We start from the raw sequence: 23,928 nt of genomic DNA on the forward strand, positions 1-23,928 counted from the left end.
TCCTCTCTGGACCAGTCCATCATTCTAACTGCGGTGCGACAGGTCCAGTTGACAAGGTACTGGACAGCTAAATGAAGACCCATCCTGCTGTCGATCAGGTTTGAGTGACTGTATATAAACTCAATATATGATGTCATCAAGCTCCCCTTGGACTCTCAAGAGGAAGCATGTGACGTCATCTGATCGCGAGACCTGAATGCGGACCAGGTGATGGGCGGGTGGCCACGTCAGGCCTTCAGGAGCTTGACTGTGAGCAGGATAGCGGCGATAATGCCAATGTAGGTGCTGACCTCCAGCAGGCCGCGCACATAGCAGGAGCACAGGTCTCTGCACTGCCCCCTGCAGGTGCACCCCTGAGCTGCAGCGGCCCGGCTCGCTCGCTTCATCGCGGTGCGGGATCTGCGCTGCTCCAGCCGCTGCTTCACCTCCACCTTCAGCATCTTCATCACATCTTCGCGTCGCTTCTGTCCGATGTCCTTGAGTTCCTTCAGGTCCCGCACGCAGCGGGAGGGAAGGTTTCGTAGGGCCTCCCTGTGCTGGGGGCTCAGATGCATCTGGTCTTTGGCCATGCTGAGGATTTTCAGGGTCTTCTTCCTGGTCCAGTTGAACACGTTTTGTGAGGACCAGGAAGACCAAAATCTCATATTGGGTCCCCTACGGGGACTATGGTCACACGTTGTTTTTATAACGTTTCCACGCATGTGTCAGGGGCGAGCCTTAATGAGTCTTGGAGTGACACTTAATGACGTCACAATGACGTCACGGCTCTGTAATCCATCAACTGTGAGACAGCGAGACTTCATAGAACCCATAACAAAGCAAACCTCAGACCGAGCGCGGGCCATTCATCCCTAGATGTATTCACTTATTATTAAAGTTGCACTTGAACGCAACGCTGCGTATCATCCAAAAGTTGAAGGCTTTTTGGTTCAATTAAGAAAAACATGGCTAAAAACGGCTATAAGTAGTGTCACTCAATAAGTTTATTGATATATGTATTAAACACTATCGGTTTATTTTTTCCTCTTCTGTTACACGAGCATTAACATATGTTATAGATACATTGTCTTGTGATGAACAGAGCATCTCAGAATCACTGTAAAATGACAGTTTAGTAGTCATTTTACACAATTATATAGTCATGGTCAAACCATTAGAGTTGTATGTTCAGAATTTTCATTCCCCACTTTATATCTTTATATAAGTGTGTCCTTATTTTTGGTGTGGAAATGGTCACCCTTGCGATCTTCAGAAGCAGCAACACAATCGAATCAAATTTCATTAAAGAGATGGTTTGCTCGCTCGCTCACCTCCTGTTTCAATTTACCGGCAAAATACGTTTCTGTGACTCATCATCGATTATTCAGCGGTGCAAGGTAAACTTTTACAAATCATAAACACTCAGCTCTCTATTTTAACTTAATATGTTAACACAACGATGTATCTTACCGTGACATTTTGATAGTTTTAATGAAATATTACGTATGTTGCATTGTAACTTGCAGGCATTATATTTGCTGAAATATATAATATCAACTGTTGATAGTTATTAACAGCTTCATTTATTTATCATGCACTTTGACCTTTCCCTTTAAATTCTTGTTAATCCTCATTGCCCTGCTGGAGATGTAGGTTGACATCACTCAGTGAGAATTATTGTTTAAAATAAAACGTGCCTGTGTCTTTAACATACTTTTTCTTAAGTGTTAAGTCTCTCTGTACATCAAGCTTATTTCCTTAGAAATCGGAAGATGTCCAGCCGTCACATCAGAACTGGCAGAAACCAGTGGGACCCAGGTACACCCATCTACTGTCCAGAGCAGTCTGGCCAGAAGTGATCTTCATGGAAGAGTTGCAGCCAAAAAGCCATTCCTCCGACATGGAGGATCAAGGTTCAAGGCCAAGCGACTCAACTATGCATGAAAGCATAGGAACTGGGGTGCAGAAAAATGGCAGCAGGTGCTCTGGACTGATGAATCAACATTTGAAATATTTGGCTGTAGCAGAAGGCAGTTTGTTCGACGAAGGGCTGGAGAGCGGTACAATAATGAGTGTCTACAGGCAACAGTGAAACACAGGGAAGGTTCCTTGCAAGTTTGGGGCTGCATTTCTGCAAATGGAGTTGGAGATTTGATCAGGATTAATGGTTTCCTCAATGCTGAGAAATACAGGCAGATACTTATCCATCATGCTATACCACCAGGGAGGCGTATGATTGGCCCAAAATGTATTCTGCAGCAGGACAACGACCCCAAGCATACAGCCAATGTCATTGAAAAATATCTTCAGCGTAAAAATGAAGCATTCGTGGAAGTGATGGTATGGCCCCCACAGAGCCCTGATCTCAACATCATGGAGTCTCTGGGAGTAAATAAAGAGACAGAAGGATTTGACAAACATCTACAGAAGATCTGTAGAATGTATACATTCATTCCAAACAGACTGATACATTTCAAGTGTTTTTTCCAAAAAGAAGATGATTATAGCTGACAACCAATGAAAACCCTAAATTCAACATCTCAGAAAATTAGAATATGGTGAAAAGGTCAGATATTGAAGACACCTGGTGCCACACTCTTATTTGCGAACTAACTCAAAACACCTGGAAAAGCCTTTAAATGGTCTCTCGTTTTGACTCTGTATGACACACAATCATGGGGAAGACTGCTGACTTGACAACTGTCCAAAAGAAGACCATTGATACTTTAAAGAAGGAGGGCAAGACACAAAAGGTCATTGCCAAAGAGGTTGGATGTTCCCAGAGCTCTGTGTCCAAGCACATTAATAGAGAAGCGAAGGGAAGAAAAAGATGTGGTAGAAAAGAGTGTACAAGCAAGAGGGATAAACACGCCCTGGAGAGGATTGTCAAACAAAACCGATTCAAAAATGTGGGGGAGATCCACAAAGAGTGGACTGTAGCTGGAGTCAGTGCTTCAAGAAGCACCACGCACCGACGTATGCAAGATATGGGCTTCAGCTCTCGCATTCCTTGTGTAAAGCCACTCTTGAATAAGAGACAACGTCAAAAGCGTCTCGCCTGGGCTCAAGACAAAAAGGACTGGACTGCTGCTGAGTGGTCCAAAGTTATGTTTTCAGATGAACGTAAATTTTGTATCTGCTTTGGAAATCAAGGTCCCAGAGTCTGGAGGAAGACAGGAGAGGCACAGAATCCACGTTGCCTGAAGTCCAGTGTAAAATTTCCACAGTAAGCAATGGTCTGGGGTGCCATGTCATCTGCTGGTGTTGGTCCACTGTGTTTCCTGAGGTCCAGGGTCAATGCAGCAGTCTACCAGGAAGTTTTAGAACACATTATGCTGCCTGCCGCGGACCAACTTTATGGAGGTGAAGATTTCATTTTCCAACATGACTTGGCACCTGCACACAGTACCAAATCTACCAGTACCTGGTTTAAGGACCATGGTATCCCTGTTCTTGATTGGCCTGCAAACTCACCTGACCTTAACCCCATAGAAAACCTATGGGGTATTGTGAAGTGGAAGATGCCAGATGCCAGACCAAACAATGCTGAAGAGCTGATGGCCACTATTAAAGCAACCTGGGCTCTCATAACACCTGAGGAGTGCAACAGACTGGTCGACTCCATGCCACGCCGTATTGCTGCAGCAATTCAGGCAAAAGGAGCTGCAATTAAGTATTGATTGCCGTACATGCTGGAACTTTCCATGTTCATACTTTTCAGTTGGCCCACATTTCTAAAAAAATCATTTTTTGTACTAGTCGTAACTAATATTCTAATTTTCTGAGATACTGAATTTGGGATTTTCAGTAATTGTCAGTACTAATCATCCAAATTAAAAGAAATAAACATTTCAAATATATCACTCTGTGTGTAATGAATTGATATAATATGTAAGTTTCACGTTCTGAATATAATTACTGAAATAAATAAACTTTTTCATGATATTCTAATAATTTGACCAGCACCTGTATATGTTTAGCGCTTTGCGTGTCTTCACGGCGTCCCTACAGAGCCAAAGCAACAAAGATAACTATTTAAAGTCACAAACTCAAGTCAAAGAAAAGTGATCGCGATCGATGACGTCACGGGACTGTCTTTGTTGTCAACACTCCGTCACAGACCGTCGGCTAACAGCTAGCATAGTCCGCTCAGCTGAGCTCGCTTCGGAGACTCGCAGAACGTTCGAGAGATCAGTCAAATGTATGACACAAGGTAAAGAGCGTAAGATATTTATCTTCCGGATCGATATTCTGTTGTCAAAAATACAAGCGCGAAGCGCTGTCATCGACGTCAACATAGTCTCCAAATTGTAAACAACAGCATCTGTTTCGCCGATGACTGGAGCGAGTTTAGAAAAGCAAGACGTCACACCCGGAAGTACAGTCAGTACATGACGACGGAGCAGAGACAGTTATTTTCATTTTCAGATTCTGTGAATAGCCGACAGAGCCGCACGACCCAAACTGACGCCTCGTCGACGAAGCGGGTAACCTATCGATGACCGGACAGAAACAAAAAACTTTTTGTAAAGTAAACCATTGTTTACGTGGGCTTACAGTTAGACCTCATTATAGCATTATACTCCTGTTTGACAGGACCGGGAACCAGCTGTGACCAGTGACGTGAGCGATCCTGAGTTGTCCAGGATGCAGAGGAACACAGAGGCAAAATTAAAGAACCTGCTTAAGCTGCAGAAAATCCAGCTATGGAACCCCCCCTACACCCAAGACCAGGGTCCGGGTCCAGAACATATGCAGGTGGGTACCTCACCATCACTAGCGCTTCATATGGACTGAAGGATCTGGTTTTGTTCTCCTTCCAGGAGCTTGCTGAAATATTTGCCCCACTGTTGGACATGTCCACAGTGGAGGTGGCGGAGGGTTTGGAGTCCATCCGGATCCAGTCAGTCCAAAGGGGACAGGGCAACAAGATGTTTCGGGAAACAAGCGTGGCCACGCTGGAGCTGCTGCTGCCAAGAGATGCCCGGAAGGTCTGCAGCTGCTCTGCGGGTTCATGGTAGCAACGTTTTAAAATGATCTGCACTATAGGATCAAAAGCAGAGGACCTTTCTCGAGACAAGGCTGGATGTTCTGGTCCAGGTGTTGGTGGACCAGATAGGAGAAAAGTTTGGAATGAAGACCGTCAAATTGATTCTGGGCGGGAAAACTCTGTGTGCAGGTGCATACCTGTTGTATGTTTGTATGTGTATGATTAAATGCAACTGATCCACATCATCTCTCAGACCAGCCTCTGGACCAGCAGGGTGTCAAGAACCATAGTCGGATCATGGTGCTGAAACTAAGCGAGGATCAGGAGCGGGTCCAAGACCAGGGACGAGAGGACCAGAGCGTGCAGCGATCTCTGAAAGGCTTTAAGATCCTGTCGGACCGAGGTGAAACCCACTCTTTCTCTGGCCCCCCAGGTGACGGGTCCTGAACAGTTAAACAACTTAAACTTGTGCCACCGATCATTTCAGAAAGAAGTGAGGATCAGGAGTCAACGCCATATCTGGAGATCGCTGATCAGAAGGGAAACGTGTTGAAGATCCCCGAGAAGGAGAGAAAGGTATTTAATAATATTATAATATAAATATATTTACATGAGTGAGTACACCTGTAGCATAGTCTCTGTCACATGACAAGCTGCCATCAGGAGGTCCAACAGTTGACATGAACAAGTGTTTCTGACGCCACCGTGTGTTTGTTGCGTGGACAGGCTCTGACTCTGGCCATGAGTCTGCACGAGAAAGGTCGAGCCCTCATGAAGAGGAAGCTGTACGAACAAGCAGTAGCTCACCTGCTGCAGGCTGACCTGCACTTCAGGTGAGAACACTTGCGCTCACAACACACAAAATGACACACTCAACATTTTTATGCGTTGTGCAGCGAGTGTGGCTCGGAACTCCTGCGCTCGGTGGACAACTCTGCGCTGCTGCAGCTGGATATCGTCTGGTGCTACCGCGCTCTGGAGGCGCTCTGCTGCCTGGACGACGCTCGCAGTCGTCTGCAGAGAGCGGAGGAGAATTTCAAACAGTGTTACGGTGAAGAACAGCAGAGACTGATGAGGATCAAGGTGCTCTTCAAAAACACGCCAACATGCTCGTGCACGGTGTTGATAACGGCCTGTGCTTCAGGGAAACACGGGTCGTGAGGAGGTTCTGTTCCTGCGTCTAAGCCTGCTGCAGTGTCTCCTCTGCTACATCCAGGGAGATGATGGTGCGGCAAGCTGCCACCTGCTCAAGGTAACACACACTCACACACACACACACTCTCAGGAGGCTTCATGTGTGGGTTTCTGTGTGTGAGTCAGGTGGAGTCTCTGTATCAACGTGTGTGTATCGACTCCGAGAAGTTGTGTCAACTGATGTCACTGGGCTTCACTGAGCGAGAGTCTCGTCTGGGACTGAGGGCGAGTCAGGGGGACGTGGAGCAGGCCGCCGCCCACATCACCAGCCGGAGAGAGGTCTCACACGCTCACACTGTGACATACATGAGCCACATTGTGACAAAGATACAAGCTAATATATGTGACAGGAGAAGGAGGAGCTGAAGAAGAAGGAGCGTCACAAAAGAACCAGCAGGTCCAGAAAAATAGCCTCATTGATGGAACTTGGATTTTCCAGACGAGACGTCATCAGAGCGATGGACCAAAGTGATGGAGACGCCGACCAGGCATACCTGGTTTGTTTGAATATTTACGCACACACATTTTGACCGTGTACATGTTTACTCACACACTATTCTCTCATTTTCTTGCTCTTCAGATCTTGTCTTCAAGTTGTTCTAGCGACGCCTCAGTCAGTCCGGACTTGTTGGAGCAGGTCAGTGTCTCGCCTGCCGAGTCTGACCTGTGGTTGTGTTTTGTGGTTCATTTGGTGTCTCGTCTCCGCAGCTTCTCTATTTGGGCTTCGACAGAAGCGAGTCAGAGGCAGCACTCCGTATGGCGGCAGGAGACGTCCAGACAGCAACTCAGCTGCTGCTGGACAACCAAGGAGAGGTCTCCTCTGGGTCCTCCACCTCCTCCCCCTCTGTTGAGGAGAGCAGTTCTTCCTCCAGCACCACAGGTGAGATCTGTGACTGACCGTGTGGCTGCATCTGACTCTGGCTGGTTGCTTGCAGAAGAGACAGCCCTGCTCAACGAGGTCCTGGAGGATATCTGCCACCATGAGGACGACTACCTGGATGAGACATTAGATGAGGAGCGTGAACTCATGACATCACTTAAGAACCATCTGGGTGCTAGAGACACGATGCCATCAAGCTCCAGATCAACCAGGAAGTAGAAACAAGAAAAGCATGTAATGTTGCGTCGGAAACATTGTAAACAACTTTTTCTCAACAAATGGCTTCTTTTTTTTTTTTTTTTTAAGTTCAAGATTGCTCTGCCGAAAGCAGCCCTGGACTCACCTGTCTGAGCATTGATCCACAGATGTAGTGGTGAAGACATGGTGCAACAGATTCTGCTTTCACATTAATCTACAGCTTGCCCGTGAATTAAGAGCCTCAGCCAAGGAGGACTATGCAGGTGGATGACATGTTTCTATCACATTATTGAGGAAACCTCTCCGTCAGGAAATATACCTTATGGTTGTTAGCATTTTTTTTTGTTTAGCCTATGCCTATGTTATTATTATTTCATAAACATTTAATGATCTAAATGTGATTTATTTTATTTTTTATTTCCCGTTAAAATCATGCTGGGATGCTTCAAATGGCTCCGACTATTGTTCATGTAACAATGCGCAATATGAATTAAAATGTTTATTTTCAATGGTGACGAATATTTTTTTTACGAAAACGTGTCGAATAATGCCAGCTTTGTGAAGGTTACTTCAGTAAACCAGCGAGCAGTTATCTTCTCAATGTTGCTTCACTGAAGACCAAGCAAAGGTCCCAGCTGAACATTGAGAAGATGCAGGGAGTTGCAGTTTAATGCTTTAAACCTGACTTTTAAACTTTTAAATTTTATATATTTTGCTCATGATTTGCTGGATTTGAAATGTATTTATTTTTATCATTTTTATTATTATGCTAATCAAAGTGGGCTCATTTTGATGAGAAACTGGTGTGGAAGTCGCTTACGCCAGGGGTCCCCAACCTTTTTTTGGGAGGGGGGAATACAATAGCATGACCTATAAAAAATGTACACAAGTCAGCCTTATTTATATGGAATGAGGAGTTTCAAACTGTTTGTAAGAAGTTGCGTTCAATATAAAAACACCTGTCAGGCATTAATACTCAACAGAACATCATTTTTTTTCTTCTTTCTGTGCGGCCCGATAACAAACGTCTCACGGACTGGTACCACTGGGTTTAGGCCACTTGGAGAAGTCTACAGATCAGATCCCTGTGGAAACAGTCGGTGGCGCTGACGAGCAAAACTCACTTTACCAGAAGAAGAAGAAGAAGAAAACGGAAGTTTCGTCCGGCGTCCACTGACTGCAGCTACGTGATGTCCAGGACGTTGCTGAGCGCGGTGGGAAAACTCGTCCAGGTGACCCGGTGAGTTCCTGCGGGAACAGGTGTCATTGATGGGTTCGGACCCGTCAGTGCCAAACCCACAAGACGCCTCACGGTGACGTAACAGGCTTGAGGTCAATGACGGCCGTACATGTAAAGTTTACACTTGTTTCTGAAGACATAGCAACTAGAACAACACAGATGAAGAAGCATGACCGGAAGTTGGAACTTTATCTAAAAGTCGCTGAGGCGGTCGAACTCGGTCCAGAGCCATTTCATTTAACTTTGAGGGTCCATGACCTTTGGTCAGTGTGAAGTCACGTGACAGTGTTTTTCATATCGGCGTCCACAACCCCTTTACACCCAGAGGTGTGACCAGAATTTCTTATGTGGGCAGCTGTCACAAGAAAATACCCGTCATCCTACTAGTTTAACAGATGTTTTCTTTTTCATTACAGTCTCTAAACAATATATAATACAAATTATCTAAAGCATTTCACATAAAAAAAACATCAAATAATGCGATCTTCTTGTCAACATTATGTATGTGTAATAATTGATTTTTTTTTTTTACAAAATCCAATGTGTATATATTGTAGACAAATGAATCTTGATAAAACTGAGGTAGAAGATTCTTCATAATAAACTCTTGTGTAAATCGTCTAAGAATATAATGTCTAAACAAAGAAAAATGGAAGGATGCCTTTTTTTCAATTGTTTACTTATTCCTCGGTCTGTTATTTTGGCTAAAGCAAGAAATATAAATTAATGCCTCAAAAAAAAGAAGTTAATTTTAAGAAATCAAAACAAATTGCTTTTAATTCATAACATTACTTCATAACTGGCACATGCACCAAAACTCTCATTTCGTCACAACAGATGACACATCAGCTAGACAGCTGGCAGATCCAATAGACGGAACCTATGACAAAGAAAGAGGGTAATTGGTTTATTAACTAACTAGGGATGGCCTTGAGTTTTGTACAAACAGACACATCGGGATCAGTACAATAGAGGTCCACGATCAATTTAAGAGACACTTAAATCAAAATAATAGTTGCCCTCTAAGGAGGAACTTCAGACTAGTGTTGGTTTGGTTCTAACTCCTTGTCTTATGATCACACAGCTGTCGGACTCCGGCTTCCAGGTTCCACGTCTCCACATCTGCCAGGATGGGTGAGTGAACGCCAGTGTCTCCTGTGGCTGACCTGGCCTGCTGGGATAATTCTGCTGGGACGAAAGAAAGCTGCTGTGTGGAAAAGGGTCCCTCAGGTGTATGTGCTGCGTCACACGACGTGTACATGCTATGGTGTCGCATCACGTGACAACCTAGTGACAATGACTGGACCGTAAGATCTCCAGAGTGACTGACAAGTGCTCAAGGTGGCTGTTGAAAAACGCAATTCAATCAAACAAAGAGTGCAGTCAATCAAGATCATACCGTCAGGTCCTTTCTCTGAGGCTCCACCTTCAAGTATGTGACACATGAGCCACCATGAGTTTCTGACTCTCAGCAGAAGCCTCCACCAGGTCTCTCGGCCAATTCTTCTCACATGGTTAACTGGGGCAACTGTTTTGGGAAGGTTACTGGATTAGAGGCACTGATGGCAGCTGTGTTTAGGTGCCTCGGTGGAGCAGTTTGAGCAAGCAAAGATCCAACTGTCCACACTTAAGAAGGACCAAGACAACGAGGTCAAGCTGAAGATCTACGCTCTCTTCAAACAGGTGGGGGCGCTGCCCGGCTGCAAAATGTCAGTTGGTTTTAATCTGACAGGCTGTCTCCCTCTGCAGGCCACTCAAGGTCCCTGCAACACTCCCAAACCAGGCATGATGGACTTTGTGGGCAAGGCCAAGTGGACAGCCTGGTCATCTCTGGGCGGCATCTCTCAGGTGAGTGTGGAGTCTGAAGCACTGAAACATCTCAGGAGCTTTACTGACTAGACTTCAGTATCTTAGCTGATTTGATCAGTTGATTTTACGCTAGTGCTGGAGACTGACAAACCACCTTCTTCAGGAGGAAGCTAGGCAGCAGTACTGTGACGTTGTTGGTTCTCTGGTGGAAGAAGAATCAGGAAGCTCCACCCAAGTGGTGGCGCCACCCACTGGCAGCACTCGGACCTACAATAACTTGATTGTCACCTTGGAGAACAACATTAACACTATCACCATGAACCGTCCTATGAGGAAGAATGCACTGACAAATGAGGTGAGTGTTTGTCTGTGTGTGTGTGTGTTTGTGTGTGTGTACTTACTCGTCTGACCCGGGTGTTTTTCAGATGTACCTGGAGATCATAAGTGCCCTGGAACAAGCATCCTCTGACGATTCGGTCCTCACTGTGATCACTGGTACTTGACAAGATGAATCTGGTCTTCAGTTGCCTCCATCAGGACCAAGTCAACTCACTGCTTGTGCTTCTCCAGGAAGTGGTGATTATTATTGCAGTGGGAATGACCTCAGCAATTTTACCAAGATTCCTGAAGGAGGGATGCAGCAGATGGCTGAAGAGGGGCGGAGTCTGCTTAGGTTTGCTGTGTGATAAACATTTTTCACCTACAATGGCTGGTTGCCGTGATAACCTATGGTTCTTCCAACAGGAAGTATGTGAAAGCATACATTGACTTCCCCAAACCACTGGTTGCTGTTGTCAATGGACCTGCTGTTGGTGTAGCTGTTACTGTTCTTGGCATGTTTGACCTGGTTTACGCTACAGAGCGGGTACATACATACATACAAACACACACACACAGGTGGACGGACACAACTAAATGTGTATTTGTTACAGGCAACCTTCCAGACTCCGTTCAGTCAGCTAGGTCAGAGTGCAGAGGGATGTTCGTCGTATACCTTTCCTAAGCTTATGGGCAGCAGCAAGGTAACACCTTCAGTCTGGTTCTTTGAGAGATTCATCCCACTGACTGTGCAGAACCAGAGCTCACAAAAGTGAACTTGAACGTAGTGATCAGATCTGCACATTCACACACACAATTACACATTAAAGAAAGAAGGCTGCAATACAGAGCCTCAGCTCACTATCAGCAATAAGTAGAGCTGGGATTTAACCCTTAACTTCTTACACATAACCAACCACTCTACTGCCTGAGCCATTTCTGTTTAGGAAGTTTTTTGTTTTTTTTCAATAATCCAAATCCGGCCATGTTCGTAGGCCAACGAAATGCTGCTCTTCAACAAGAAGCTAACCGCAGCACAGGCATGTCAACTTGGACTTGTCACCGAAGTGTTTCCTGACGCCAGTTTTCAGTCCGAGGTCTGGAGTCGCCTCAGAGACTACGCCAAACTGCCGCCCAATGTAAGTCCAAACACCGACTTGCATGCTTCCAAATTCTCACCACTCTGTCTTTGTTGCAGTCGTTGTCTCTGTCCAAGCAACTGATTCGCTCAGTGGATCGCCAGCGCCTTCACGAAGTCAATGACAAGGAAGTGGATCTCCTGAAGGAGCGATGGATGTCGGAGGAATGCATCAATGCAGTCATGAGCTTCTTTCAAAAGAAAGCAAAACTGTAGTCCAAGACCAGTCTGACCAGTAGGACCAGTAGGATGTTGGATATCAACATTTTGAAGGATTAACACATTTAATTTCTCCATTTTTTTTTTGTTGCAGTTAATTGTTGATTAAAAACAGGAAGTAGTTAAGCGTTGATTCCTTTTATTGTGTCCATCATCACTTCTCTTTGTCTGTTTCTCCTCCTTTAAATGTCTGCAACCTTCTCCCATTAAAGTCCATTTAGTCTCTCAATCTCCTCTTCAATCTCCTCTTCAATCTCCCCCAATTCCCCCCGCGACTCCTCTTTGACCTCTCCGTGTGTCTGCGTCTCCTCACGTCAACTCCGTCTCACTTTGTCCTCTGCTCGTCTCCTGGTCCACATTGACATGCAGTAGCAGTGGCGAGATCATTCGAGGACTCCCACTTCGATCTCCTCCTCCTCGTCTTCGATCGTATCCTCGCTTGACATTTAACTTTCAGTTTGACGAACGAGGAGCTCCGGAGACTTTAAATGAGCAAACGGCGGAACCCGAGAGAAACCTAGGTGAGGAAGCGTGGTCGGATGAAGACGTTTTTAATATTCTAGCAGGTGAGACGGAGCTGACCTGGGTCAGAGAAACTGGAAAACGAGCAGAAATATCCTGCTGTTCTTGGTGAGCAAAGGTTTATAAACTGTCAATCATGTGAGCTGATGACGATCAGGGTGGGGGGGGGGGGGGGTGTTGGCGGTGAGTAACAAATTAATGCTTTATGCTTTAATGGGTCCACCAGAGGGGAGGAGGGAAGGTCTATCTCTGGACTCAGGCGACCTGAAGCGTCTCGTCATAGAAAGATTAAACTTTTATCACATTTGATGGTATCACATATTTAAATTTTGCAAAATGTTCCGACCTGGATTTTAAAAGCCAGACCACACAAACACACACACGCTGAAGATCAGAGACACACACACACACACCTACTCAGTGACACACTTGCGCCCACACACACAAAGTGATGCATAAAAACACACCCATAGACAGACTCACACATTTACTCACGGGCAAACTTACACACAAACGCACACTGTAGACTCACACACAGACGTCATCAGAGGGAGAACCCCAGACGTCTGATTAAACTTGCTTTTTCCATTTCCTTTATGTGAGTCGCTAACACACATGTGTGTGGCTGACCCGCACATACACACAAAAACAGACACTCGCCCGTGGCATGACCCTTCTTTTAGGGTGACTAAAACTGGTCTCATCCGAGTCTGTTTTTGTCAGATGACCTCTTAAAAGTTTTGGACTACTAGGTCCTCGTGTGAGAGACACTAGCGATATCATGAGGAGGCGACAGTCTAAACAGAACCAGACTTAAGAACTCGTCACAGTCTGGACAACACCAGGAGGTGGGGGGTGCAACAAGAAGAGAGACAGACAGACAGCTGGAGAGAGAGACACGGGAAGGAGAGAGTGGGTGAGCGTATGCAAGTGTCTGCTGTCACGCATTATGTTTTTTGTTAAGTGCGGCCGCCACAGACGAGACCAGCGCGTCGGACCTCTGTCCTAACCGAGTCTGGGTGACTCGCTGCTCAGTCACAAAGACGACTTCACCGAGAGAAAGTTGAAGTCAGAGAGGAGGAGTCTGCCGGAGAGGGAGGGATGGAGCGGTATAACTGTGAGGAGACGGACAGAGGAGACAGTTAGAGAAAGGGACGAGACACCAAATAGAGGAGGGACGCGAACACACAAGCAGAGAAGAAGTGACTGAAGGGGAAACAGGTCTGTACTTTCACTGCTGCAACATCTTATTCATCCCCTTGTGTCTCCTTTCCCTTTGTGTCTATGGTGTCTTCTTATCTTTGTCTGTGGTCCTTTGTGCCTCTGGTCTTCTATGTCCCTTGTCCTCTGTGTCTTCGGTCCTCATATCTTTGGCCCTCTATTTATGATCTTCTGTGGGTCTCTGGCTTTGAGGCTTCCTAGTCCCAGGTCTTCTCATCTTTGACTCTGAGTTGGTATTTTTTTCCCCTCAATTCCTCTTTTCCTGTGTTCCTTACTATGTGTTCCTGGTTGTCTCTGGTTCACTAAAGGGACATCTGCTCTGTGTCTCCTAACAGACAGCGTTACAGCATGTCCATGTTGCAACTGTTCAGCTGCAGCATCCTGCTGCTGGTCCAGACGTGCAGCTCGTCTCTGACCGTCCACCCTCACCAGCCCGACACCTCCGGCCCTCACTGCGCCTCCTGCGCTCTGGCGCGCCAGCGCAGGAACGAGGCGGCCGTGCAGCAGCAGGACGTGGTGGAGGCTGTGAAGTGCCACATCCTCAACATGCTGCACCTGCAGGAGCGGCCCAACGTCACCCGGCCCGTCCCGCGCGCCGCGCTCCTCAACGCCATCAGGAAGCTGCACGTGGGCCACGTGGGCGAAGACGGCAGCGTGGTGATGGACGAGGGCTCGGAGGACAGGAGGGAGGGGCGCAGGGGCGGAGTCGCCTCAGAGACGCTGGAGACCAGCGAGGTCATCACCTTCGCAGACTTGGGTCAGTGGAGTTTATTTGGATGTTTAAGGTCTTCTGTTGTCGTTCATGATGATGTCAAAAGTCACATGGTTGTTATTGTTGTCCGCGTTGTCACACGACCTCCACGCGATCTGCCGTCAGCGCCCCCTACAGTCTAAAGTGGGGCTGTGATGTGACCCGATGTGAGAGGAGATTGCACCAAGCTGCTCCGGCGCTTTGTTCGAAGGAAGTGATGCGTTCGGGTACCTCCGCAATTATTTTGGGCAGTGGCAAGAGCAGGAGCCAGGAGATCACTGGATAGTTGGCGTGGAGGAAGTGTCGACCTCCGTTTAGCAGCTCTGACACAATGTCCGTCTGTCCTGGGCTGCATTCCTCGGGTCCGTCCCCGCGCCCCCCCACGAGCAGAAGACAATTTGGCTAATTGAACTTAATTGAACACATCATTAGTGACATTCCACAACTCACTTTCATCATCTTGCTCGAGAATCTCCATTCTGGTTCCATTGGTTCTATTCCAAACTCGAAACCAGCAACTTTAAAACCTGGTGTGACCCCGATGAACCACACCTGTCGTAGACTCCTGCGCTCAGCTCCAAGCACACAGATCTTCATTCCAAACTCCTGAGCTCTGGTCCTGGTCTCAGGTCCTCATCTCTGGTCCTTTGATGTGTCAGCAACAGAGCGATGAGTCAGCAGATAGTAAACACGTCCAAATTGGGTCCAGACACACGGAACATTCCGGTCCTGCGAACGTCTCACCACATCGTCTGATTCTACAACTAAACAAAGATCTGAGCGTCGTTTCACTGAACCACCAGCCTCAACATCTGGAACTCATTCCATCCCCGAATTTGTTCCTCCTTTCCCAAATATTTGTTTCCAGAGCAGACGAACACACGTACACACACACGGCACGAGTCCTGCATGATTGACAAACTGTAATGCTGTTTGTTTCAGGTGACACTCCGGATGTGGTGGACTTCACTCTGTCCAGCGAGAGGTCCCAAGGCGTGTCCTCCGTCGTGGAGCAGGCCGAGGTCTGGCTTTTCCTGCGACTGTCCAAGTCGGACCGCAGCCGAGCGCGAGTCACCATCCGCCTCTTCCAGCAGAGCCGCCCATCCGCCGGGCGCCAGGGCGACGTGTTCCTGGTGGAGAAGAAGGTGGACACGAGGCGCAGTGGCTGGCACACGTTCGCGGTGACGCCCGCGGTGCGGGCATCGCTGAGCGGCGCCGTCAATCCTCCCTTCAGTCTCAGGGTGTCCTGCCCACTGTGTGCCGACGCAGGTGCCACACCGGTCCTGACCTCTGCGCCGTCCACGGCGAGAGGAGCGCCACGGGAGCAGTCCCACCGGCCCTTTCTCATGGTGGTCATGCGTCAGGAGGACAGCGGCGAGGCGCGCCGGCGGCGGAGACGCGGCCTCGAGTGCGACGGTAAAGTCCGCACGTGCTGCAAGCGGCAGTTTTACGTCAACTTCAAAGACATCGGCTGGAGCGACTGGATCATCGCGCCGTCCGGATATCACGCCAATTACTGCGAGGGGGAGTGTCCTTCCCACGTGGCCGGCGTCAGCGGCACCTCGCTCTCCTTCCACTCCACCGTCATCAACCACTACCGCATGAGGGGCTACAGCCCCTTCCAGAACGTGCGGTCCTGCTGCGTGCCCACGCGCCTGCGCGCCATGTCCATGCTGTACTACAACGAGGAGGCCAAGATCATCAAGAAGGACATCCAGAACATGATCGTGGAGGACTGCGGCTGCTCGTAAGGCCTGCGGCCCAGAGACGGTTCCTGGAGGGCGGAGCCCCCGAAATGACAGCACTTTTTTTAGGAAAACATTTGACATGTTATTGTTACTAAGCAGCGACTTCTACAGGATGCCGGTGTAACTACAAGAAACACAATTTTACTTCAACTATGCAACAATTTTTTTATATTTTACAACCGACAGTTTTAAAAACATGATGCCATGACCTTTATCCGTAACGAAGGTAGACGTGTGTGTGTGTGTGTGTGTGTGTATGAGAGAGCGCGTGTGCAAGAATGGGTAAGAATGTGTGTTTGTTTCAATACTTGAAGAGGCAAGGCTGCTGGAACCAAAATTTTGTTACGTTTGTTAGCGTTTTTGTCACATCGTTGATATTTTTTTTTGTTCTTTGTGTTTCCGTTTTATGTTCAGACGTATCGCGTCTGCCCCGTGATTTGCACTAGCGACAGAAGTGTGTGCTGTGCTTGTCGTCATCATATATTGAAATGCACTCGAGGCGTAAGACAGTTTAAAGACTGGTCTGATGGACAGAGACGACGAAGGCAGTGAGCTGAAGCTGCACTAAAGACTTCATCTCTACTAACTCACTTCTGAGATTATTTATTCATGATAGAAGCACAAAACTCACTACTCTTCCTCAAAGAGCATCTCTCCACCTTCACTGAGGAGTGTGGGGTCAATGACTCGGACACGGTGGAGCACCCCGTCTTCTCTCACGTCGTCTCACCTCAGTCTGCTTGTTTTGGTTGCAGTTTTAGACACCAAAGACTTAACAGACGCCAGAGGAGACGATCAAAACCCGAACGAGACGTCGCGTATCGACGTCTGATGGCAACCAAATGTCCCGGTCTGGTGTTTGAGAAGTTTGACACTGAGTGTAAAAGTTGTTGTAAATACTCGAGCTGTTTGTCGTGTAAATATGTTTGTAACTTTGAAAAAAAAAGTATTTATTGTTTTCTGCTTCACGATTAAACTGAACTTCAGTCCACATCAACTTTTGTCTCCCTTTACCTGGTGAGAACCCTACCTGTCAATCACAGAAAATATTTATAACTACATACATTAAGGATGACATTACGCAAGGAACACCCTGGTGTGTGTGTGCGCGCATATTTGAATTAACCTTCTCAAATAAAAGTCCTATTTGGATTTTTCATATCTGTCCATTATCAGGTGCTTCATGTGAAAGCCCTCAACACATGACCTCTGCAGTGTGATGTTACAAAACAGAAGCAGTTTCACACAAGCTTCTGCATAAACAACACCATGAAAAAGATTGTGTCTCGCACAACACATCACATAACAACATCAGCACTCAACTTTCACGTGATATCATCGGCTCTTCAGCTCCATCTGTGCATGAGAGTGTGTGAGTGCGCGAGTGAGATTTTACGCTCGGGTGCTCGATGTCGCTGAGACATCGTCTAGAAGTTCTGTTCCGTCGGCCAGGATGACCCATCACTATGGGAGACACCCACATACACACTCGCCTGCGTGCGTCAGTCAGATGGTCTGTCTAGACTGAGAGGATGTGCGCGTGTGTGATGTAACTTCAGAACTTGCAAACTTGAGAAACTCAAAACAACCTCCTCTTACATGTTTATCCATGACAGCCTTCGACCCCCCAGCCCCAGTATCTAGAGCACCTGCTGCGTAAAAGTTGGGAGTGTCTTGTACTTCGGCTCTCTTATGGTCGGTGCCTTTGCTCAAGAGGGCGATGACCAGTGATGAACACACAACCTTTGTTCTTAAGCGGAGGACCAGAACCAGACGGAGTCTCTCACCATCAACCTCTCTCTCCCTCGTCTTCACGGCAGCCAGAGCTCGAATCCTGTCGAGAGCGTGCGTGTTGATGTATAACACAGCTGTCGGCCGCCTCGCTGCATCCGGACACATCAGGAAGTATTTTCCAAGAAATCCCAGCCGGACGTCATGATAAGGGATTCTCCCATGCTGTGTGTACGTGTGTGTGTGTGTGTGCGCGTGTGTGTGTGTAACACCTCACACTTGAGAGACTTCCTGCTTTAAGAGAACCTTGAGGCTCATCAGATGTCCAGATGTTGGTGACAGCAGCGGGGGCGGGTCTCTCCTCGAATATCAAATAATCGAAAACAGCTAAAAGCATTTGAAATGGAACTTTTATTTTGAAATCAGCGCGTGAGGAAGACTCGTGACTCACGGCTGTCTCAGATCGTGATCAGTTTGGGTCAGTCCGCTCACGGGGTTCTGGGCCACGGCGCGAGACTGCAGCAGCTCGTCGATGACATCTTCGTCATAAGATAAAACGTCTCGCAGCAACTGAACCGTGTGCTGACCGATCAGAGGAGGAGACGTCGGTTTGCCGACCGAGAAGTTGCTGTAGCGAACAGCTGGACCTGGCGACAGACGTAGTCTTTACACTTCCTGCTCCACGGCGACATCACCATGTCTACGGGAGCAACATTAGCTAGTTCTACACGTACAGCCGTCATCATACGAGAATCCAGTGTGTGTCGATACAAGTGTGTGTATATTAGCAACTACAATACAGTATATAAGTCAGGACCAACGTTCAGATAAAACAGTTAAAATATATCATTAAGTTTGCGTTTCACTCATTCACAGGTTCATTGAGTAAACTTGACCGAAACAACCTCTATAATAACAGAACCCCTTTAAAAACAGCAATAATCAAAAGAACATGTTTTTTGTTTTCTCTCTGTGCCACGCAGTAACCAATACCTCAAGGATCAGCATTGGTTCCAGGACCAGGGCTTGGAGACCACACATATGTCAAGAGAGAGCGCCCCCCTCTGGTTAGTTCTGGAAGTCAGGTGGTTGTGATTTGGAGGAATATTGTTTTTGTTCTGGAGTTTATTTTAAATTTGCTGTCAAGTCGGTTCCTTAATAAACGTGTGTGTGTGTGTGTGCATGTGCGTGTGCATGTGTGGTTCTTACTGACCTGGTACACTGATGTCTCCTGCTGTTGGATGCTTCATCTGCTGGATGAGGTCGTTGTGTCTCACCTACGAAGGATTGAATGGATCTTCAGTGTGTGAGCAGTTGTACAAACACACACACACACACACACACACACACACACACACACACACACACACACACACACACACACACACACACACACTCACACACACACACACACACTCACACACTCACACACAGTCAAACACACCCTCTCACATGCACACACAGTTGTTAAACACTCTTGTCTATGACCCATGTCAGTAGGAGAGAACACTCAGGATGTATTCAGGTCTTCGTGACCTGAAATGGATTTATAGAACATCTGCAACAGATTTGAGTACGACACCTGTGTGTCCAGTGTGAGAGAATGAGTGTTTGAGTGTGTGTATGTGAGTGTGTGCGTGTGTGTGTGTTGTGTGTGTGTGTGTGTGGGGGGGGGGGGGGTGTGGGTGTGTGTGTGTGTGTGTGTGTGTGTGTGTGTGTGTGTGTGTGTGTGTGTGTGTGTGAGCGTGTCACAGGTCATCAGAAAAACAAGCCGATAGTTAATTCATATTTTTGTTTTTCCTCATTCGAGTTCTAAAAATAGACCCCGTTGTTCTCGATGACCCCCCTCTTCACCCTCCTCGACCAATCAACGTCCCCTCCCCCTGGGAAAGTATGCAAACACATTCCGTCAATTAAAACTGGCGTGTCAGGAACGCAGCTGCCAATCATCTGCGACAGTCAACAGGATTCATTAGTGGACTTCCTGACCAGAGTACTACCCGACGGATACCGACCCGGCGACACACATGTACAGAACAATCACGTCAACACACTCGCATGTAGCAACTTTTTCCTGTGATAATCAGAGAGACAATGACCTACACACTCTAGACACACACAGACACACACACACACACTTGCAGAATAAGACACGAACACACACGCACTCGCTCGTTCTGACACACACCCACACGGACACATGTATTAACTCACAAAAACATGCACACATGGACACTCAGCCATGTGAAAATGACTAAGGTGTTTTATTCACACAGAGGGAAGAAGAGTTGACCACAAACACAAACAAGTCTGAGCTGTGTGTCTGTGTGCACACGTGTGTGTCTGTGTGCACACGTGTGTGTCTGTGTGCACACGTGTGTGTCTGTGTGCACACGTGTGTGTCTGTGTGAGCAGATGCTTACCTGTGGGTGTGAAAACACTTGCTGCATATTGTTGATCGGTCCAACAGGAACTCCAGACCCATTGAAACAATCCATCCATTCTGCTGTAGTCTTTTGCACAATCCTGATCCACCACAAACACACACAATACTGGTGTGTGATCTTAATGAAACGACTGTGTGCGTGTGTGCGTGTGTGTGTGTGTGTGTGTGTGTGTGTGTGTTACCTTTGACTGAGTTCATGGATCAGTTGTTTTCTATTTTCAACTCTCAGTTGGTTGGTTCTATAGTTGTGTTCTAATGAGAGTCTTTCTAGATGAAGAACCTGAACCACACACACCAACATCAATACAGATGCTCGACAAGGTGCTTGATTGGCAGGTGCTTGATCGATTGACCTACTTTGCAGAGTTGGTGAAACTGCTTGTCGTTTCCCGCAGCAACCACCAGGTGGCCATCTTTGGTCTGGAAACTCTAAAGGGACAAACAGGAGAGATGAGGTCGCCGGCCCACCGTGACGTCGCTGGAGTGTCGTGACACCTGGTAGGGGACGATGCTCTCGTGGGCAGAGCCCCAGCGCTGCGCCTCCTTTCCAGCATTCAGGAAGTTGGCTGCGATGTGACTCATGCAGGAAACCTGAGAGAAAAAAGGAGAGAATGTTCCTGAGCCTCTTAAACAAGCTCCGTCCTTTCACACCATCTCACCTGCGAGGACAATAGGTTACAGTCGATGTGGACTCCCGTCCCCGTCTTCTGCCGCTGCAGCAGCGCCGCCATGATGCTGCCGTGGGCGTACAGCCCGGTGGCCAGGTCCGTCATGGCCACGCCCGGACGCACAGGCTCGCCGTCCTGTGAGACAACATGTGGACGACCAGTCACTCATACAGAGAACCGTCAGGAAACTGCACGAGTGGAGGAGACCATCAACATCTTGACTTAAACAAGGAGGTGCGATGATAACAGTTAAAGTAAAAACATTTGGACTGAAAGGTTTGATCAAGTTTAATGTGTGTGTGAGTTTAACCTGTGGTCCAGTGATGAACATCATTCCCGACACTGCGGAAGCAATCGAGTCATATCCTGGTGTCTGGGCGAGAGGGCCGGTCTGACCGTACCCTGGAGTCAGAGATGACGTGAGTCAGTGGAGTCTGGTGACGTCTAGTGGCTGACAGGGGGAACTGCACTACCTGAGATTGAGCAGTAGATGATGGAGGGATTGACGCTGAGCAGCTGATCGTAGCCCAATCCAATGTCGGACAGTTTCTCTGGGAGGAAGTTCTCCACCAACACGTCACACTCGGCAGCTAACTGAAACGCACACCTGTCAGTTTGAATATCAGAGATGGATATGAGACGGACACACAGGACATATTCAATAAGACAGCTCTGATCCTGAAACTTCGCGGTGACCTGAAAAACAACAACCTACTGAAGAGAACAGGAAGAACAACAAGCTGTACCTGCAGAACTACCTCAACTCCTCTGGGGTTCTTTAGATCCACAGCAATACTCTGTAGAGAGACACACAACATCACAAAAAAAACACATTTATATACTGTGTATAAGGAAACATCCTAAACAGCATCTTAAAAAAAGTATTTTTTTAAGCTAAATAACTTTAAAAATAGAAGAGTACTGTTTTGTTTCTGTTGACACTAAGAAAGTAAACACTTTCTGATCCAACAAATGGGGGTCCCCAAGCTCTGGTGTCATCGCCTGAAACTGAGCAAACACTGGTTTATGTGCACATAAATGCACACACGGTCAATGGTTTTTCGTTACAGGCTTATTTTTGTCTCATAATTATTTGTACATGCACAGAGGGCGACATGCAAATATTCAATGGTTGCATGTTTGTTGTGATATCCACAAATGTAAATGTAATATCTGTTACCTATATTTTGATATTTACAAAAAAAATGTGTATTTGTAAATACATCATTTTAATTTGCCACACAAAAAATAAATTTGTAAAACTTAAAATGATGTGTGTGAAGTTACATTTACATGTGGATCAGCAATTACACAGATTATCTATTTACAAGTCTCCACAAAATCCACTTACAAGGGTTTTGTTCTGAAGGTTACTCCAGAACAAAACCTTCAAACAAAATCTGTCAAAGTTTACTTTAATTGCGATTTGCTTATTGACCAAACAGGTCTAGTTTATCTACTTCAGAACTAGGTAAATAGTTTGTACTAACAGAGGTTGGTGATTGATCTGTCATCCATGTTTTTTCTTACAATAAAGTCTTCACTGCAGGATGTTTAGAGTCAATGTTTATTACAACCCTACCATCTAGTGGCCATTGTGTGAATTGCAAAGAGAGTTGTAAATCTCAGTTTTTGCAGATCTTTGGCTATGATTGTCTCAAAAAGATGCCAGACTTGTAAGTGGAGAATCTGTATAATTGCTGATACACATGTTAATGTAACTTTAAGTTTTACAAATGTATTTTTTGTATGGAAAATTAAAATGATATATTTACAAATACAAATATATTTGTAAATATATTATTTTAATTGACAAATATTTCCAAATAAGTTACAAATATTACATTTGTGGATATCAAAACACATGTGCAACAGAGGAGGAGATCACCCTCCGTGCATGTACACATATTTATGAAACAAAAATAAGCCCATACTTACCAGGCCGCTCCACCTTGATCACTTCTGCTCCCAGGTCTCCCAGGATCATGGTGGCAAACGGACCTGCCAGCACTCTGAGCAGATCAACGGTCAGGAGATGGACAACAGCAGCCTCTCATCACCTGACTCACCTGGTCAGGTCCAACACTCGGATGCCCTCGAGCGGCCGCAGCGATCCACCTGAATTGGAAACTCCATTACACTCAGAGGTTGTCTCAGTTGAGGTCAAACGATGTGAAGTGCCTTGTTGTCATGTGGTTTTGTTTTGTTTATGCTTTTTTTGTGTGTGTGTGTATTTTATTTGTCCTTTTAAAGCTTTTATTTTTGTGGTCAATTTTCTTTCTACGATGTCAATGTTTGGAGATGACACACAAGTTTACTTCAAAGATTTCTCCAAAAAAACTTTAGAAAATAGTTTAACAGATCAAATACGAATGAGTGATCATTTATAAGAGTAAATATATTTTTAATGTATTAGTGAAATCAAACCTACATAAAAATCAAATATTTTTACTCTAACGTGTAGATTTATTTATGTATTTATTGAAGAATACTCTGCTCTTCATGGAGCTTTTTTTTTTCTGATATTGTGGTCTATAATGTGCCTTCAAAACAAAAACTTATTAAAAACTTTTTTCACATTTCTTGGTGTCAGCTTGGCCCTTTCTTGCAGATAATAATGTGAAGTATCTGTTATTACATTACAACTCTCTTCATGTGAGAAAAGCTGCTGCTGACCTTTACACAGCGACCTTATCTGCTGGTGGGCTAGAGGACCAGTACCTGACACCTGCCTCCGTCCAGTGGTCCTGCCACTCCGTACCAGAAGAAGACGAGACGAGGCGCAAGACCTTAGACTCTGAACCAGCGCCGCCATGTTGAGTCACGTTTAGAAAAACTAGCGTAAGCGAAGGGAACTTCCGATGTGCGACTTTCAA

At 46.4% G+C, this 23,928-nt stretch overlaps 4 protein-coding genes across 7 annotated transcripts; 3 read left to right on the forward strand and 1 right to left on the reverse strand.

Moving 5' to 3' along the window:
- Window positions 1-4,107: 4,107 nt before the first annotated feature.
- nub1 (negative regulator of ubiquitin-like proteins 1) lies at window positions 4,108-7,750 on the forward strand. 2 transcript variants are annotated; one of them, XM_087789292.1, is made up of 14 exons: window positions 4,108-4,466; window positions 4,576-4,737; window positions 4,803-4,970; window positions 5,029-5,158; window positions 5,223-5,372; window positions 5,457-5,545; window positions 5,696-5,802; window positions 5,866-6,052; window positions 6,114-6,221; window positions 6,290-6,442; window positions 6,514-6,660; window positions 6,744-6,800; window positions 6,872-7,043; window positions 7,099-7,750. In XM_087789292.1, the coding sequence occupies exons 1-14, from the start codon at window positions 4,371-4,373 to the stop codon at window positions 7,260-7,262; spliced, it is 1,890 nt and encodes a 629-aa protein (XP_087645418.1). In that variant the 5' UTR covers window positions 4,108-4,370; the 3' UTR covers window positions 7,263-7,750. The 2 variants fall into 2 exon arrangements, with proteins under 2 accessions (XP_087645418.1, XP_087645419.1); XM_087789293.1 differs by having other exon boundaries at window positions 4,382-4,505.
- A 612-nt stretch (window positions 7,751-8,362) lies between these two features.
- Window positions 8,363-12,091, forward strand: eci2 (enoyl-CoA delta isomerase 2). The gene is made up of 11 exons (XM_087788134.1): window positions 8,363-8,481; window positions 9,566-9,615; window positions 10,061-10,164; window positions 10,231-10,329; window positions 10,454-10,645; window positions 10,716-10,785; window positions 10,861-10,963; window positions 11,035-11,155; window positions 11,223-11,312; window positions 11,604-11,747; window positions 11,807-12,091. The coding sequence occupies exons 1-11, from the start codon at window positions 8,432-8,434 to the stop codon at window positions 11,960-11,962; spliced, it is 1,179 nt and encodes a 392-aa protein (XP_087644260.1). The 5' UTR covers window positions 8,363-8,431; the 3' UTR covers window positions 11,963-12,091.
- Window positions 12,092-13,648: 1,557 nt separating this feature from the next.
- On the forward strand, window positions 13,649-16,729 carry inhbaa (inhibin subunit beta Aa). Its single transcript, XM_087789296.1, has 3 exons — window positions 13,649-13,708; window positions 14,044-14,465; window positions 15,402-16,729. The coding sequence occupies exons 2-3, from the start codon at window positions 14,057-14,059 to the stop codon at window positions 16,208-16,210; spliced, it is 1,218 nt and encodes a 405-aa protein (XP_087645422.1). The 5' UTR covers window positions 13,649-13,708; window positions 14,044-14,056; the 3' UTR covers window positions 16,211-16,729.
- A 1,487-nt stretch (window positions 16,730-18,216) lies between these two features.
- On the reverse strand, window positions 18,217-23,864 carry sugct (succinyl-CoA:glutarate-CoA transferase). 3 transcript variants are annotated; one of them, XM_087788137.1, is made up of 15 exons: window positions 23,774-23,864; window positions 23,122-23,170; window positions 22,991-23,064; window positions 21,975-22,060; window positions 21,799-21,849; window positions 21,526-21,646; window positions 21,363-21,454; window positions 21,044-21,187; window positions 20,880-20,975; window positions 20,742-20,813; window positions 20,567-20,664; window positions 20,362-20,464; window positions 19,152-19,215; window positions 18,390-18,585; window positions 18,217-18,325 (listed from the first exon to the last, which is right to left on the reverse strand). In XM_087788137.1, exons 3-15 carry the CDS (start codon window positions 23,037-23,039, stop codon window positions 18,256-18,258), a joined length of 1,242 nt encoding a protein of 413 aa, XP_087644263.1. In that variant the 5' UTR covers window positions 23,040-23,064; window positions 23,122-23,170; window positions 23,774-23,864; the 3' UTR covers window positions 18,217-18,255. The 3 variants fall into 3 exon arrangements, with proteins under 3 accessions (XP_087644263.1, XP_087644261.1, XP_087644262.1); XM_087788135.1 differs by lacking the exon at window positions 23,774-23,864 and adding an exon at window positions 23,729-23,773; XM_087788136.1 differs by lacking the exon at window positions 18,217-18,325 and having other exon boundaries at window positions 18,402-18,638; window positions 23,774-23,860.
- Between the last annotated feature and the right edge of the window lie 64 nt (window positions 23,865-23,928).

Source organism: Callionymus lyra, chromosome 4 (genome assembly GCF_982586985.1).
Source record: "Callionymus lyra chromosome 4, fCalLyr1.hap1.1, whole genome shotgun sequence".
NCBI classification, from domain to species: Eukaryota; Metazoa; Chordata; class Actinopteri; order Syngnathiformes; family Callionymidae; genus Callionymus; species Callionymus lyra.